The sequence below is a fragment of the Amyelois transitella genome, chromosome 9 (genome assembly GCF_032362555.1).
Source record: "Amyelois transitella isolate CPQ chromosome 9, ilAmyTran1.1, whole genome shotgun sequence".
NCBI classification, from domain to species: domain Eukaryota; kingdom Metazoa; phylum Arthropoda; class Insecta; order Lepidoptera; family Pyralidae; genus Amyelois; species Amyelois transitella.
This window is the reverse complement of record NC_083512.1, coordinates 9,190,307-9,207,435: the sequence shown is the minus strand read 5'-3', so window position 1 is coordinate 9,207,435 and position 17,129 is coordinate 9,190,307. Positions and strand designations below refer to the sequence as shown.

General features: G+C 33.9%; 3 protein-coding genes across 10 annotated transcripts; 1 reads left to right on the top strand and 2 right to left on the bottom strand.

The window, feature by feature from the left end:
- The first annotated feature begins 112 nt into the window (after positions 1–112).
- LOC106142922 (rhodanese domain-containing protein CG4456) lies at positions 113–7,577 on the top strand. 7 transcript variants are annotated; one of them, XM_013344873.2, is made up of 5 exons: positions 1,007–1,164; positions 1,262–1,436; positions 1,615–1,816; positions 1,929–2,091; positions 7,429–7,577. In XM_013344873.2, the coding sequence occupies exons 2-5, from the start codon at positions 1,323–1,325 to the stop codon at positions 7,478–7,480; spliced, it is 531 nt and encodes a 176-aa protein (XP_013200327.1). In that variant the 5' UTR covers positions 1,007–1,164; positions 1,262–1,322; the 3' UTR covers positions 7,481–7,577. The 7 variants fall into 7 exon arrangements, with proteins under 7 accessions (XP_013200328.1, XP_060801787.1, XP_013200331.1 ...); XM_013344874.2 differs by lacking the exons at positions 1,007–1,164; positions 1,262–1,436 and adding an exon at positions 113–154; XM_060945804.1 differs by lacking the exons at positions 1,007–1,164; positions 1,262–1,436 and adding an exon at positions 771–906.
- A 2,574-nt stretch (positions 7,578–10,151) lies between these two features.
- On the bottom strand, positions 10,152–12,253 carry LOC106142830 (rhodanese domain-containing protein CG4456). The gene is made up of 4 exons (XM_013344735.2): positions 11,970–12,253; positions 11,695–11,880; positions 11,135–11,297; positions 10,152–10,490 (listed from the first exon to the last, which is right to left on the bottom strand). Exons 1-4 carry the CDS (start codon positions 12,085–12,087, stop codon positions 10,439–10,441), a joined length of 519 nt encoding a protein of 172 aa, XP_013200189.1. The 5' UTR covers positions 12,088–12,253; the 3' UTR covers positions 10,152–10,438.
- Positions 12,254–12,881: 628 nt separating this feature from the next.
- Positions 12,882–16,935, bottom strand: LOC132902065 (uncharacterized). 2 transcript variants are annotated; one of them, XM_060945768.1, is made up of 4 exons: positions 16,379–16,935; positions 16,130–16,210; positions 15,605–15,787; positions 12,882–15,310 (listed from the first exon to the last, which is right to left on the bottom strand). In XM_060945768.1, the coding sequence occupies exons 1-4, from the start codon at positions 16,413–16,415 to the stop codon at positions 13,227–13,229; spliced, it is 2,385 nt and encodes a 794-aa protein (XP_060801751.1). In that variant the 5' UTR covers positions 16,416–16,935; the 3' UTR covers positions 12,882–13,226. The 2 variants fall into 2 exon arrangements, with proteins under 2 accessions (XP_060801751.1, XP_060801752.1); XM_060945769.1 differs by having other exon boundaries at positions 15,170–15,511.
- Positions 16,936–17,129: the final 194 nt, after the last annotated feature.

The following is a 17,129-nucleotide window of genomic DNA, read 5'->3' as shown; positions in this document are numbered from 1 at the left end:
CATTATTAATTTATACTAATACTATGTGCTTTACAGTATCTTTCTCTTAGGTTATATTATCTGTTTGTACTTTTATGGTTCGCTCAATCTAATCTACACCCACAAATATTAATATGTAGATCTAGTGATGTACGCCTGTATGAATAAGTACTTGGTAAGTCTTGGTATGTACGTTACAATCTTCTATGGTTACAAAAATGTATAACTTTTCATTGTATACATTCGTCCACAAACTAAATAGAGATTCGTCCTCCATTGGGACAATGACCATTTTTGTTGCATTCTGTTGCAGTTGCATAGGCATAAGTGAGATATTGTTCGCCTTGGTAAATTTAAAAGTACCTACCAATAAAATAAATTAAAAAAAAACCCGAGACTCGATCATCTCGACTTTAATCATATATTATCTATCAATGCGCTTTTACTCAAGTATATTCGCCGACATTTGGTCTTCCTGCACTACTTTCTCCACTCACTCCCACAACTTTAAAACGGCTCAACCGATTTTGATCTAAGAAATGCCGTGTGGTTCCCGGCACCAATACAAAAAAAATAGGACCACTCCATCTCTTTCCCATGGATGTCGTAAAAGGCGACTAAGGGATAGGCTTACAAACTTGGGATTCTTTTTTAGGCGATGGGCTAGCAACCTATCACTATTTGAATCTCAATTCTATCATTAAGCCAAATAGCTGAACGTGGCCATTCAGTCTTATCAAGACTGTTGACTCTGTCTACCCCGTAAGGGATATAGACGTGACGTGACGTATGTATGTATGTCGAAGAAAACTCGCACGTAAATGACCTTTAATGCAAAATAAATTAAATTGAAATCGCTTTATCCGTTTGTGAGCTATGATGTCACAGACACGTCACTCTTTTTCCGTTGGGGGTTAAAAATACCAGGTAATATAATATATAAACAATAAATAGGTATGTACCTTACATCATTGTCTTGAAGTAATGTATTTTAAATGTTCCTATTTAGTACCTATCTACTACTACTACATAATAGTATCTCTATTTACTTTTTGCTACTACCCTATCCATAGTGTTTTGTTTGGCCTGTTGGCTGTTACTTTTATTTTTCCAAAATAAAATTTTGTTGGAAAGATTTTGAGTGTGGCGTAGCTCAAAGATAAGAATATTAGCATAGCTTATATCGTATGAGTTTTGTTTACGTTACAATAATTTATTACATAAAACAAAAGTTTTTTGTTTTACATCACGCACGTCACACGTACAAATGCACTTATTTTAGGTACCAGAAAAATAAAAAAGATTTTATAACCATAGAACTTGGTAACTTAAGTAATTATTGCATGACGTTAATAAATCGTATAACAATGTTGTCTACACGTTTGTCCGTTGCGTTAATGATGGCACGATTAGCATCCACGAGCCGCCGTTTTCCTGACTTGCGCCGAAGTATTTTAGTTTGTTTCATTTTATTTGCTAATTATTTTCGGTCGTCGCTATTCGAATGTAGGTACATCTTGGTATTCACCCTACATCATAATTCCTTCACATAATAGGTTCCTCAGCTTTTGCTTGATTAATGGCTTATTGTGTTTTTTCAATTTATTGAGAATGTCATCATTATTGACATTCTAGTTATTAGAAAAACCAGCATTCATTTGTGCCAGAAGTGCCTCAGACAAATCAAGGAAGGACATAATGGTTGACCCAAAGCATGTTTTGAGTTACGAAGATATGTTGAAGGTTATCAATCGGCCTGAGAAGTTGATCATTGATGTTCGTAATCCTGATGAAGTCAACAATACTGGAAAGATACCATCCAGCATTAATATTCCGTGTGAGTAAAATCATTTAAAGGACTTGTTGAACAGAGGCTACATTTTATCACTTGTAAGCTTTTTTTTATAATAAATTAAAAATTAAATAGCTACTTATTCTACAATTTTCAGTGAGTTCTATGCAGGATGTTCTGACCACTATGTCAAATGATGAGTTCCAGAGACAATATAAAAGGAGAAAGCCATCTGCATCAGATGAGCTTATATTTTACTGTCAATCTGGCAGGCGTTCCAGTGAAGCCCTGGACAAGGCACTGAAGCTGGGATACACGAAGTAAGTTTTTGTAATTGCCATGAATTGCTTCATTTTAAAATCTCATGTCTGAAAAAAGATTAATAAAAAGAGAGGGGAGGGTGGATGAAAATTCATAGATTACTATTCTTGATAATTGTGATCCAAGGTGGCAGTTCAGATGATAAAATAATAGATAGCTCATTGAGGCGTACATAATCACTACATAGTATAAAACAAAGTCGCTATTTTAGTCTGTCTGTATGCTTAAGAGTGGTTCTTCCGTTTCGTCCTAATCGCCATTCCATGTCAAAAGTCGTTATAAATATTGTAATATACCGTATTTTTTTTACTGAATATGGTAGGACGTACTTTTATCTTAAATGTCCATCATCTATATCAGGTTTAAACCTCATAACAAAAAAAAGTTTAGAACAAAAACATGTCCTTTTTTCATTCCTCTCCTTGTTCAAATGGTCCCTCAGAACGTTGTGACACACTTTTGTTGACTTTCCTAGGAGAAAAGTACATATTTTTTTTTCTTATATACTAATGTATTCACTGACTATTATAAACCTGCAATTCAGTATTTTTTTATAAGTGTTTAACATAGAAAGAATTGTCTTCAAAGTTTTGTCAATCCAAAAACTTCATTCCGTTCCACAAAAATTTAACATTCAAATTTTTATGCACGTACAACACTATCTATTTCTTGCCAAACAAAGACGCTCCCGCGCACCTCAGTCCGTCGATACAAGTCGTCAGGAGAGGTCGCACGCTGCCCAGACAAAATATTTTTACGATTTAATTTCTGAAAACAGCGTTTGTCACGAGTAAGTCAACATTACCTTCCATAGTTTTTGTATGTTAGTTTATAACGTAAAAAAAAAATTTCAACTTTAGGTATTAGCATACTGTAGGGTATAGTTATCAATTAATTATGAATATCTAGCCTCTATTAATTCATGAGTAAATTCAGGAAATCTGCTCAAACTTCATTCCTTTCCGTAGCATTCCCTTCCATTCCCTCCAATTTTTTAACGGAGGGGAATGAATCACTTTGGAGGGTAATGATTTTTTTAATATAAAATGAATATGTACCTATGTTTCTTTGTTATTTTTTTTCTATTATTTTGATTATATCGAATTGTAACTTGTGTAAGTACCTATATGTCACTATAATTGAACTAACTTTAAATTAAATCTGTGCATTTTGTAACCTACCTAAGTACTTATTAGTAAATAATATTTCCCTGCTGCTTCTTTCTTTCTGTCTGCCTTTCTGTCTGTTCGCAATAAACTGAAAAATTATTGAACGCACGGAATAGGTAAATACCTAATTAATAAAGAAGGTTTCGTGAAATTTTCGGTTATTTTGCTTAGTTTTGTTTTGTAGATACATCTGCAACAATGTCGAAGCCAAAGAAAAAGGCAACTAAAGAAGAAAAATTAGCTAAAGACAGATTGCGAAAGAAGTTGAAATACGCAGAAATCAAGGCTGATCCTGAAAAATACAAATTAGAGAAGGAGAAACAAAAGAGGAAATACCTTGTTAAAAAAGAAAAGAAACAAGTCCTATGTATAACAGAGATGACAGAACGACAAAAGAGGGAGCAAAGGAGAAGATGGCGAAAAAACTCCAAAAAATATTTAAATAAGCTGAAAGAGCAGAAAAAATTGCAAAGAATTTTAATAGACAACTCTCCACCCAGTAGTGAAACTGAGGAAATTATAAACATGCCAGATCCTACAATACGCGACCCTCTTATGTTACAAGAAGAATCTACATCAAGCCAAAGTACACCGAAGTCACGCGCAATGAGGAAACTGCGATACAGATCTAAAAAAACAATAACAATTTTACAGAATGAGATTGAGAAACTACAAAAAGAGAAAGCGATTTTAAGAAGACATCTATTTATGGAGCGGAAGTTACAAAAAGATAAGATTCAAGATAGCATAGAAAAGAAAGTAGATGAAGTCATAAAAGACATAAATAATGAGAAGGTACAAGAAGTGAAAAAGAAGCTTCTGTTTAATGAAACAGTTTGTCGAGGAGTATCAGAAAAATATAAAAGCCTTCCGAAAAAAGAGAAAAGATCTTTTGCTGGAGATATAATTGATAATTCGAGGCTCAAAAAGTATGGGATATTGTCAAATTTTAGTTTTGCTATGAGAAAGAAATTAACTGAAGAAAAAATTCGAGATGATAAAACTGCGAAACTAAAACAAAGGGTTGAATTTTTTTTACAAGAAGATGAAAACAGTCAAATGGCGCCAGGAAAAAACGAATTTATTAAAAAAGGTGCATTAAAAAGACAAAAAAGATATTTAACCGATAATATGAAAAATTTACATGTGAAGTTTTGTAAGAAATGGGGCCATATACATTATTCAGTATTCTGCAAATATAGACCATTCTGGATAATTCAACCTTCATCAAAAAGAGACACGTGCCAATGCAAGCTGCACTCTAACATTGAACTTATTATTAAATCTTTAAAGAAAGCTAATATAATCACAGAAAATTCTTCATCTGAGGTTTTGAACAATTTATGTTGTAGTGTGTACGAAAGAAATTGTTTAGAGAGAAAGTGCAAAATCTGCAAAAATAAAGTCACGACGTACCAGGAATTTGACAATCGGAAAACTATTGTTTATCATGAATGGATTTTTGAGAAGCATGACTACGTAGGAAAAGATGGTAAAAAAAAAATCAAGAGAGTTACATTAAAAAAGAAAAAGGAAGATTTACCACGTAACGTCATTATGAAGTTCGAAACTCTACTGGCAGTTTTCTTCAAGCATGTTTTAAATATAACAATGCAATATTCCGCTATTAAGAATCTGCAACGTAATTTATCTCCTAGTGAAGTCATATGCCATATAGACTTCAGCGAAAATTATTTATTAAAATATAATGAAGAAATACAAAGTTTTCATTTCGGTGGAAGCCGCCAACAAATCTCTTTGCATACAGGAGTATTATATTTTTATGATCATGAAACCAAAGAAGTAATTCATAAATCTTTTTGTACAATAAGCGAAAATATAAAGCACGATGCTTCTGCTATATGGGCGCACTTACAACCAGTTTTGAACATGGCCCAAGAGTTAGTCCCAAGCCTTACAGAATTACATTTTTTATCAGATTCACCGGCAAGTCAATACCGCAATCGGTATATTTTTTACATGATGTCCAAACTGAAACAGCAGATTCCAACTTTGAAACTTATTTCATGGAATTATCAAGAAGCGGGGCACGGTAAAGGTGCCCCCGATGGCATCGGCGCTGTTGTGAAAAGGACGGCCGACAACTATGTCAGATTTGGTGGTGATGTAGCTACTTTTGAAGACTTCGTCCAAATTGTCCAGCAAAACGTCCAACATGTCGAAATTATTATTATTCCCGTTGAAGAAATATCAAAAAGACAGTTTCCGAAAGACATACCAGCTTTTAAAGGTACAAATAAGGTTCACCAAGCGCTTTGGACTTCCTCGCTGCCTTTTGACATTTCACTCAGAAGTCTTAGTTGTTTTACCAGTCGTGACAGTTATGTACCATGTAAACATGGGAAACATCTTGGTGTACTGGCTGTGGGATTGTTTAAAAAAAACACAACTGCTATGCCTTCATCAACATCCAACGAAGATGATGTTTTGATGAAGCCAACGGATACTGACGAAACTGGATCGATTCCTGATTCTTTACAAAATTTAATACATATCGATTCGCCAACCATTTTCAATAACATAGGAGACTTGAGACAATTTGATTCTATGGAATTGTTAAACTCTGACATAATAGTTGAAGGCAGTCCTAAAATAAAAATATTGTCAAACATTGCAGTAAATTATCAAAGTTTCAAAATGCCTTCTAGAAACAGTCCAGGTTTCCGTTCAATTGACCAAACAGAATTCGAAAAGTTCATTCACCAACGCTCAAAACTCCAAGATTTTGAAGACGACATCGACTCCATAAGAATTGATAGTAATGTATCTCCTCCTCAGGTTCCTTCTAACATAACCGAACTAGCAGACAGCAGCTATGTCGCATTGAATAAAGAAAATATTGAGGAAATTGAACTAAAGTATAATATAGACGATTGGGTGGTCGTAAAATACAAGATAAAAAAGAATTCTAATTATTATATCGGTAAAATTTTAAATAGAATGCAAAGTTCTCTAGAGTATAAAATAATTTTTTTAAGGAAAGGTCAGGGCAAGTCTAAGAAATTTGGATGGCCGATGATGACGTTGTACCCGAATCACGAATTTTGCAACGTTTGGATGAGCCGGAAGAATTAAGAAGAGGGCAATTTGTGTTTAAAAATTTACCAAATATTAATTTTAAATAAGTAAAAATGACTAATTGTAACTTTGATTAGACTGATTTCTAATATAATTCGTGAGAGTTCCTACTTATTGTTTATAATGTTAAATAATCCGTTAAATTTTATTAATATTTTATAAAACGAGATTTAAGTTTTGCAATTTTATCTTAATTTCATTTCTAAGTCTAAAGTTTTAATCTAAATATTATTATGTCCAACTTGGTTGAATTTTTATTTATTTTTTTATAGTGAGTTAAGTACTTCTCTTGCTTACTACTTTTGTAACACAATGTTTTAATTTATGCCTATTTTTTAACAAAGTTTCTATTCCAGAAGATTTTTTTTGTTGTTTTTTTATTCATCATCCTTCTAACGATTATTCATATGGGGTACGCTTGAATATTTCATTTCTTTTTTATATTTTTTTCATTATTTTATATGTGTTCATGAATAACACATTTAATTAATAAAACAAAAGTTCGATTACACATCCACGACTTTTATTTATTGTCCAAAAATATTTAAAAAATCATATACCTACCTAAGTAATAGGAACGGAAGATTTCATCTTCTGATTGTTCATTACTTTCCATTCAAAATCATTACACTCCCGTCATATTTAATTTTATTTCATTACCTTCCAAATTCAAGCATTACCTTCCGTACTTATTTCATTACCTTCGGTGGGTTCATTACATTCCAGCTATTTTCTTGACAATGAAAGCTTTTTCATGAAGGCCTTTACTGATAATATGTACTTGAAAGGTACACGAATGATTATATGTAACTGTTTTGAAAAATCGACTTAAAAAAAAACTTTTTACAAAATCGTTGAGATTCGGACGAAACGGAAGAATCACTCTTAAATCTTTAAAATTACGCAACAGATTTTGATGCAGTTTTTTGTAACAGGTAGAGTGATTCAAGAGGAAGGTTTTTATGTATAACTTTTTCCGAATTTTGCACCCGTGCGAAGCCGGGGCGGGTCGCTAGTGGTTTATAAACAAAACCTCTAACATAATATATTTGTTTATCTTGTTTCTAGGTCAAAGACCTATCTAGGGAGTTGGAATGACTGGTCCAGCAAACATCAATAAAATTAATAACATGATGTCAATGAATATCTATATCTGGATTTGAATCTGTTTTCATTACTTTTTTGATGTTGATATTTTAAATAAAATTTTAAGTGTTTTTGTTGTTTTTTATTTGTACTATAAACATTACTTTTTTTGAAATTTTATATACTAATGAGGCATCTGGCCTAAACTACTACTTACCAGAAGAAAAGCAATAGGTAAAAGCTATAAACATGAGACTAATTAATTCTTAAAATGTGCCTTAATTAAAAATTGCAATAGTGTCCCAATGCATTAAAGATGAAGATAAGCCTTAATGACTGATGCCTGGGCGATCGAGCGCTGCTCTGGTGCTAGTCAGAGCTGACTTTTGTTTAATGTTTTGAATGACATCAGGAAAACCACAATGAGCATATTTTTTCAAAACAAAAAACAATTTGTTTATTGTTTTCAAAAAAAAAATTGGAATCAAACCTATGATGTAAAACCCCTATGTGAAAGGTAACTCACTGACAGCTGGGCCAACAGTTGCGCACGCGGCGAAATTATCTCTAACTTATGCGGGAAAAATAAATTCGGGCGTGGGAAAACTAATTTTCCCAAATGTGGAGTGTGCCACTAAATCGATTTTTTGCCCCCATGTCCACTTATATTTAAAACTAGCTGTGCCTGCGACTTCGTCCGCGTGGAATTGTTATTTTGGGCATCATTGAAGCCCTCAAGGATGCTCCTTCCCCGATTTTTTTCACATTTTCCATTATTTCTTCGCTCCTAATAGTTGCAGCTAAACGTTATATAGCCTAAAGCCTTCCTCGATAAATGGTCTATTCAACACAAAAATAATCTTTCAAATCGAACCAGTAGTTCTTAAGATTAGCACATTCAAACAAACTCTTCAGTTTTATAATATTAGTATAGATAAATCTAAGTGCCTATTAAACTAAAAAAAATATTCTAATAGAATTATAACCAGAAATATGTACCTACAACTTACAAAAGAAAAAGAAATGAAAATAAAGTTGAAACGCCTGTGCAATACTATCTTGCCGTCGTCGGGTCTTCCCATACTCCCTTAGGGAGTCGGAGTAGATTGGTCAGGGCTTTTGGCCCTCTTTAATGGCATCATCGCTGCCTAAGACTGTAGGCAGGTCGATGGGGCGGCCGTGACGGCCTGGGTCTTCACGTCTTCATACACTGGGAGTTCCCATCGGCGGCGGCGTCGTCACTGGTCGACGACGTCTGCCGCAAGGCAGCGAGGGGAGGGTTTCATCCGACGACCCGGAGGGCAGGCGTGGAGCGGCGCGATGCCGCGCAGGTGGCTGTGTGATGACGCGTCCGCCCTCTCGAATATCTAGGTTCTCCCACTTCAGGTCCCTGAGAATCGTCGAGATCCTCACGTAGCGCGGGGCTCCGACGACTGCTCTGAGACTTTGGTTCTCTTGGGCTCTGATCCTTCTCCTGTTAGTCTCAGAGCAGAATGCGTACCACGCCGGGGCCGTGTACGTGAGGCGGGATCTGACGTACGTTTGGTACATCCCGAGCTTCGTCCTCAGGGCGAGGCTGGAGGAGAGAACTGCGTGAAGTCTCCCCCTGGCTGCCTTGGTCATGAAGCTTGCGCTCGCCTCCTGCCCCTTTTATACCCTGCCGCCGCTAGCCGCGTCGAGGGCGGCAACCGTTACGCAAAAATAATCCTTATATCATGATTCAGTAGTTACGCGCGATGGCTTGTTAGGGTATTTTATTTCACGTGTAAGTTTGGTGTTTAGAAAAAAGTAATATTAATTTATAAGAATTACGAATGAGTGTGAGTGTTATTGGTATTATAAACATCAGAGTAAAGAAATATAATCAGAAATCTCCGAACTGCTAAGCTATTAGGAATTACACGTGTTATTGTGAGTCAACCATAAAAGATAGACTTATGCTGTCTTGGGATATTTTTTTTATAATGTTATGTAGAATATTTCCGTTGTACATGGTTTTGCTGTATCTTTAACCACTAAGGCTGCACACGCGACGGAAGCTTAAAAAATCAAGTAACTTCTCCCGATTTCCCAACATTTCCTTTCACTGCTCTGCTCCTATTGATTGTAGCGTAATGAAAAGTATACTATAACCTGCTCAGGAGTATGAAGTATAACTGTACCAAGTTTCATTAAAATCTGTCAAGTAGTTTTTGTTTCTATAAAGAACATACAGACAGACAGACAGACAGACAGACAGACAAAAATTTTACTGATTGCATTTTTGGCATCAGTATCGATCACTAATCACCCCCTGATAGTTATTTTGAAAAAATATTCCATGTACAGAATTGACCTCTCTACAGATTTATTATAAGTATAGATTCAATGAAATCATAAGAGCTGTTTTCAAAGATATGACAACATTATTCAAAATTACATACATACATATGATCACGTCTTTATCCCTTGCAGGGTAGACAGAGCCAACAGTCTTGTAAAGACTGATAGGCCAAGTTCAGCTGTTTGGCTTTAAGATAGAATTGAGATTCAAATAGTGACAGGTTGCTAGCCCATCGCCTAAAAGAAGAATCCCAAGTTTATAAGCCTGCCCCTTAGTCGCCTTTTACGACATCCATGGGAAAGAGATGGAGTGGTCCTATTATTTTTTCTGTTGCTGTTGCCGGTAACCACACGGCTAATATATTAGTATTTAAAAGAAAACCTTCAAAATTGCTTATATATTAGTATTTAAAAGAAAACCCAGGTATAATGGCCAGTAAAAATATAATTTAAAAAGCAAAATAGATTTAACTTGATAAATTTCGAAACATTGTTTCTAAAGACATTGTTTCATTCTACATAATAATTATTAAAAGAAGATAAAGATTCTAAAAGAAAACAATAACACTAGAAGGAGAAAGAACATTATGATATAATGCTGTATGATAATAATAATAGTCAAGATATTCATATCTGTTGTTTAAGTAAATTCATTCTAGAAATAGTTAATTTACTGTCCTTTTGATGCCCAGTCTGTCCAGCTGCCAAGGTAATTTTTTACACTGAAAAATAAAATGTATATAAGAGATGGACAAAAGTAATAAACTCAATCATATCACATTTTTATTTGGTTTTTTATGTAAAAACTAATATTCTCTTTGAAGTGTGAAAACAGCAACAAATGCATTTCAACAATTTTACATAATTATGTTGCCTAGACTTTGCAACAGCTTTATTACATACATATATTTACACAGGGGTAGACAGAGCCAACAACAGCATTGGCTCAATAGAGCAATATTTAAAGTAGATGGGTAAACAAAACTAAAAAAAATCATTACTTGTTTTTTTTTTTGGGCTATTGTGACAAGCTCCAAGCTTGAAATCTCTGTCTCAACATGATTGCAACATTAAATGCTTCTGAGCCCCATGGTCTGTCCAAAAATGATGTAGCTCATTAGCTATATCAACATTTTTTCTTAGCTTCTGCTATTATTTTGGTCAACCTCAAAGTAAGCTGGTCAATTCATGAAGCTTGATAAAGCCTCATGTTTTATATATTCCTTCTTTTTTATCTCTTTGATTATTCAAAAGATGATTAAATATGATATTCTCTCTCAACATTTGTGTAAAAGGGGGCAGGGTCTACAGTTGTTAAGATGACTGTGGTTTTGAATTGATAAGTGTAATGATATTTGAAACTTACTTTTTATAACCTAAATTTAAAGCATTCTGCTGAGCCATTCCTGATCTTTTTCCAATCATACAATAAAATATAATTTCTGAATCTTCAGTTGGCTTTGGCCTTTTGTAAGTCTGTTCGAATTCCTTTTCTGACATGGTTCCCAACACAGATGATACAGAACCCACTAAAAATATGTGACAAATTTAATAATGAATTTATTAAATTTCTTTACATTTTCATTGCTTTAAACACACTGGGAATGATTACAGCAGTGTGAGCAGAACATGTTGAAATAATGTTTATAATTAAAAAAAATTGATAAAAAATATGGATTCCTATTTTGGTTGAAGTGTTTAATCGCACATTGGTTTCTGGATCTTTTATTACTAGATGCAGTGTAAAGAAAGTAAATCACAGGCAGATAGAATTTCTGTACAGTGCATTTATAAATATATTATTATATTATTATTATTTCTCCTCTTGGATAGCACAGGTTTTTGAGAGGCTTGCATGGTGATATAAATCCAATACATAGAGGCCCTTTTATATATAATAAATTTTATGAGAATAAAAAGACTTACATGGTATATTGATACTGTTTGGTATTTTTCCATGTTCTTTAATCTCATCTGGTTCTCTCACATCCACTATTAATATATCATTTTTAGTGGTAGCTTTCTTTACTTGCTCGAAATTTACTATCATTTTATCAAAATTACCTGCAGGAGTAGTATAAAGTCTTGGTAATATCATACGCTGAGTAAGATCTGTAAAGAATGAAGATAACATGATACTCGATTAGATTATACATCTGATTAGATCCAGTACTTAACAACATCTTAAGTAAACAACGAACTTTTGGTTTGTTGTGAAGGGAAAAGCGTTTGTGAATATATTTTTCTAGAAGGGGTAATTTGAAATGTGTGATAAAATATCCGCGCCTTGAATGTTCCAGCAATGGTTCTTTGTATCATTTTGTGATTTGTTTGGACCCTATCTCCAAGGAAAAAGTAATGCGAGATGAGAAAAACTGTTTCTTGCGATCGTGAATATAACGAAATGTTTGATCAGCAAATAAAATCAAAATCAAACCCCCAAACTTTTTCTCAAGAAACTCAACAAAATCTTGACATCAATATATCAAAAATTGACATTTGCGACATTGACAGAAATGTGTTTCTTTTCTACTTTTCATAGGCTTGAAATAATATGTGACAATCCGCGGCTAAAGGTACCTTGTGGTCGATGTGGAGTTATGCATACGGTAGTAATCTGGGATTAATAAGCTGTAGATATCAAAAAAGATCAACCTCCTACGATGTTTTGTTACGGAGATACAATTTTTTAAAAATTATACTGAAAATTGTGCAATTTCGAGAAACAGACATTTTAAGTTCAGCCACCTCGAATACTATGTTGCCGTTGTTAGTTACATAGTAGGCAACGAAAAATTATTCTTAGGACTCCTGTCTTTTAAAGAATGTTGAGACAACTTTTGTATTACTAATCAGAACCTTGTTATGGACCAACCAATGTGTCTATTGACCAATTTCTAAAAAATGATGTTTTGTTTAATTTTTCCAATTTCGTGCGATGAGAGCTACAGATTTTTAACTGACCTATTAGAACACGATTTCGAAAGAAAATCTTGACAAAATAAAAACAAAATTAGGGGTGAAAATCACCTTTAATAACTTTCATGCAAAATCACAAAACTTAACAAATTTCAGTCGTAATTTAACAAGCATTATAATTTTTCATACATAAATCAACGAAAGTCTTTCATTCACTTGAAATAACACTGACAATATCAATAATTTAGCTTTTTAAGTCACTTAAATCGCAGCTTAAACTTACATCACAATAGCAGTCTTTGATCCATACATTTGAGAAAAGGTACTTTATGGAAATAATGTAACAAATTATAACCCGTCAATACAATAAAATTAAGATTATACATTAATGATAATGGTTTTTCTAATAAGTGGTTTTATTTCTATCATTTTAGTAATAAATCGTTACAAACATAATCAGTTCTTTTTTACAATCTCTGTAAAAAATATAATTACTTTTTATGTAAAGAAAAGGGTCCTTATGGCCGAGTTACACGATATTAAAGGTTTTCTTGTTCTGAACGCCTTTTTTTACAAAAATAGACACCACCGCGAACTTGGTTTCTGTGACCAACCTCACCACAATAGGTGCATGTAGGCTTTTTACGTTTTGTATTTGGCAAAGATTGTACACCACTACAACTTGGCTGTGACTGAGTAAGAAGCATTTGGGGAAGATTTTCCAAAGGATCTTGAGATGTGCGCAGACAAGGCTTGGGGCAAAGTATGTCTTGGGATTCAGGTGGTACAAATTGTCTAATTTTTTCATATAGATATTTTTGTCTGTCGTAGGAGAGGCCTTGTGGTTGGATAACTTCAGGCATCTGGTCAATACTAAATGTATCTTTAAATATAACATGATGGACGCAAGATTCGCCAGTGGCAGACTTTTCGCAAGCAATTTGACCAGCTAAAGATAAATCTGTTTTAAAATGGCTGTACGAGAGTAAATTTGGTACAGTAGCCGGTTTTTTGGTTTTGAAAAAATTAACCCAATCATACGTTTTAACATTTACAGTATCACCAACCTCGTTACCGACCATTACTGACATAATCGAATTTGTCATTCGGCATGCTGTTACAGCTGCTTCGCAAACGTCTTTTACCGTACTGACTTGTGATTTTCGGAATTTCTTCTTAAACAAACCAAAATATTGGTCGGGTGCGAATTTGGTGTGGCCTACAGGTAGAAACGATAGCTGAAAACTTTTGTGTCTTCCTGTCATTACCCGCCATAATCCGTATTGTATAAGATAATTGTTTTTATTTTGCCCAGCGCAATTATCGGCGTGGCAAACGACTTTAGTCTCTCCTAGGGCAAAGTTTTCGAAAAAATGGTGGAGAAAAGAAATAACAACGTTCGCTCCTTTGCCTGTCGCACATGACTCAGGAATTACATAAAGTACAAATTTGTGCATTGGCTCTATAGCGATCCCGAAAAGACCGATCTTATAACCTGTCAAAAAATATAAAGGGCCAACTTGTTGTGCATCGTGTGGCAAATGAACCTGTTGAGCAAAATCAAACGAATAATGCATCAAACCATCAAAATCACAAGCTTCATGAGGGCCAAGAGCCATGTTGACTACAGTTGGAGCTATTTCAGCTATTAAGTTGGAGTAATATTGTCTTTCAGTCTGAACATTAGTTAGATGATTAAGTGATTCTTGAAGAATCTTAGCCTTAGATTCTTCATTCATTGAAGCCATCTTGTTTAATGTTGTTACATTTTTATGACAGACATGGCACAAGTCCGTACGTGGATGCTGTATTACAATATTTGGGCAAAAATCTTTCCAGATTTGATACCATGAGGTACGACCAACGGCATTTGTTTCATTTTTCGTACATGCTTCTAAGTATTTCTCATATATGTAGGTTTTGCTCATACTGCTGGGTAAAATGTGTAAATCAACGTCACGATAACAAGGCATTCGACCAGGCAATACGAGTGAGTTTTGTAACGAGAAGTTCTTAATGAACGTAACAGCATGCACACGCTGTTCTAATGTAAGAGTTTTGTTATTAGTTTTGCTTGACTTGTGTGCAGTGACTTCAATTCCGTTCTTTTTAATTTGCCTCAAAATGTTTCGAAATTTCTTCATGCCTACTCCATTTACAAAAAGAAAAAAAGATCTACATACCGAGATCCCGCGAAATTTATAGTCTACATTTGCTCTATCTCTTGTCTTAGATTTGTGGCCTTTCTTCGCTGTTTCAGGAGTTGTATTTGCCAAGCAGTTTAAGGCCCCCATTAACAAAATATTTTGATGATTTACATGTTGGTCACAGTAACCATTTAAGTTTTGGGAATCTAGTCTAGAAGCAAGTATTTCGTCACGAGGAAAGAGTTTTGTACATTGTCGTTCACAACCGCAACCTTCCTTAAAAAAAATATCTTCATTTATTGTCACATCTACATTGTTTTCTTCGATAAAATCGTCCTCCAATATATTTCTTTCCGTAATTGTATGTTCAAATAAGTCCAAATTATTTGAATCAGGATCAATGTCTTTTACATTGTAATTATATTCTCGGAGAAATAACTCGAATTCAGCTGCATAATCGTCATTTGTATGCACTCCTGGAAGAAGTTACAATTGTGACTGATCATAATATTTTTTTAAGGCATTTAACATTTCTTGCATACACGATAATTGCTCTTTTTTTGGCAGTTTACTTAATTCAACTGATATCATTAATCCAAAATATTTGGCTCCGTTATTAAATTCAAATTTTTGGGAATCATCAACTTCATTTAAATTACATTGTGTACATTTGTCGTCTGCAAGAAGATTTTATTACTTATTATTGGTATAACTTTTACCTGAATAAAACTTTATTTACTTTATAAAACATTATAAACCCCAAAATATACCTGTTTCTGCCAGAGATGGGGACCGATGGTAGATTTGAGTTTCTTCATCCAGAGTCTTGTCCACTGTATCCACTTGATCTTTCTGTGTATCAATTTGAGTCTCATCATCGCAAAGGTAATATGGGTTTACTTGGGAGAGATCATTTTGCGTTTCACCATCATCATTGACGTTTTGTAACATACCTAGAATAAAAGTATCATAATAATAATACTTATAATAATATAGATATGACGCATCACATCTCAACAAGAGCAAAACTTATTTTTACAATTCTTAAAAAATGTGTTCCTGGTCTTACGACGTACGATGTAGGATGTATGTAAAAAAAAGCTACGTGGAAATAATGCGCAATTATGTGATAGCGAAATTATCAATGATTTTAATGTCATCCATACAAAATTACAGATAAATAATTTCTCGCGCCGTTTGCACCGATATACCTACTATGCTCCTAATCATAATAATTATACGGATTTAGAAGTATGCAGAGCAATACAAATATATAGTATAATACATTGACTTACTCAAAACTGATTGTGACTCAGTTCCCAATAGCTCCTCTTCCATGAAAATATCTTGTGATTCCGTTTCGGGTATGTAACGCCCTATAAAACGGAATGAAAGATAAAAATTTACTAAACAATGTTTAACACAAAACTGTTCATCTCTTTACCTTCATTTAAGTATCGCATGTGTGTAGGTACTAATAATAACAAATAATAAATGCTACTGGGAATTGTATAAGACGTTAAAAGTAGTAGGTAGGTACTTACCCTTCTTATAAGGATAATTAGTTTTATCTCCTTCCATTATTTATCACGATGCGAACTTTCTATTGCACTTTAATCTCAAATTATTAATAAATACACTAAAATTTGCAGAGGAACGCTTTTACTCAACCGAACGAAAGAATAAACGAACACGCAATGACTAGTGCCGTTGTCGACTGCCGCCGTATCCTTAGCGATGAGCGAGATAGAAAACGATGCTTAGCGTAGGTAAGAGTAGTACAGATGCCTGGCGGCAAAGACAAAGTATTGCAACGATGCAGCGGCATCAAGGACAGAAGCGGAGCACGTCAGGACTTGTTTGCATCTAGCGTTTCTTAACACGCGGCCGTAAGGTACCTTTTCTACTAAACTTTGAGACCACATTATGGACTTATTATTTACATAAAATAAAAAATAATAATAGGGAAATAAATTTGAGATCTTATGCTTTGCTAAAAAGCAATAAAAAAAATATCTTTATTTCTTGCAAAATTTACAAAACATTCAATACCTTCGAAACTATAAACGTCCATAAGGTACCTTTTCTCGCGAACAGTCACATATTTTTTTTAAATAAAAAATATTTTTAATGACATCTGATCGAAGGTAGTTATGTTATTAAAATTAATTATATGAATTTTTGTCGTGTGGTTCCCGGCATCAATATTATAAATTAAACGCAAAAAAAAACATTTTACATGAAGCTGTTATTTAAACGCTCTAAAAAAAAATACTTTTTAATTTTAACTATGAA

Bases quoted from the DNA above. Each gene is read 5' to 3' on its own strand.
- LOC106142922 (XM_013344872.2), top strand. From the start codon at position 1,167: ATGAGTTTTGTTTACGTTACAATAATTTATTACATAAAACAAAAGTTT. The intron at 1,437-1,614 runs GTTTGTTTCATT...TTGACATTCTAG, and splicing joins ACTTGCGCCGAAGTATTTTA to TTATTAGAAAAACCAGCATT. The intron at 1,817-1,928 runs GTGAGTAAAATC...TACAATTTTCAG, and splicing joins ATCCAGCATTAATATTCCGT to TGAGTTCTATGCAGGATGTT.
- LOC106142830 (XM_013344735.2), bottom strand. From the start codon at position 12,087: ATGATACAAAGAACCATTGCTGGAACATTCAAGGCGCGGATATTTTAT. The intron at 11,298-11,694 runs GTAAGTCTTTTT...ACATATTTTTAG, and splicing joins AAACAGTATCAATATACCAT to TGGGTTCTGTATCATCTGTG. The intron at 10,491-11,134 runs GTAAGTTTCAAA...TTTATTTTTCAG, and splicing joins TTAAATTTAGGTTATAAAAA to TGTAAAAAATTACCTTGGCA.
- LOC132902065 (XM_060945768.1), bottom strand. From the start codon at position 16,415: ATGGAAGGAGATAAAACTAATTATCCTTATAAGAAGG. The intron at 16,211-16,378 runs GTAAGTACCTAC...TCCGTTTTATAG, and splicing joins TAATTATCCTTATAAGAAGG to GGCGTTACATACCCGAAACG. The intron at 15,788-16,129 runs GTAAGTCAATGT...CTTTTATTCTAG, and splicing joins TGAGTCACAATCAGTTTTGA to GTATGTTACAAAACGTCAAT.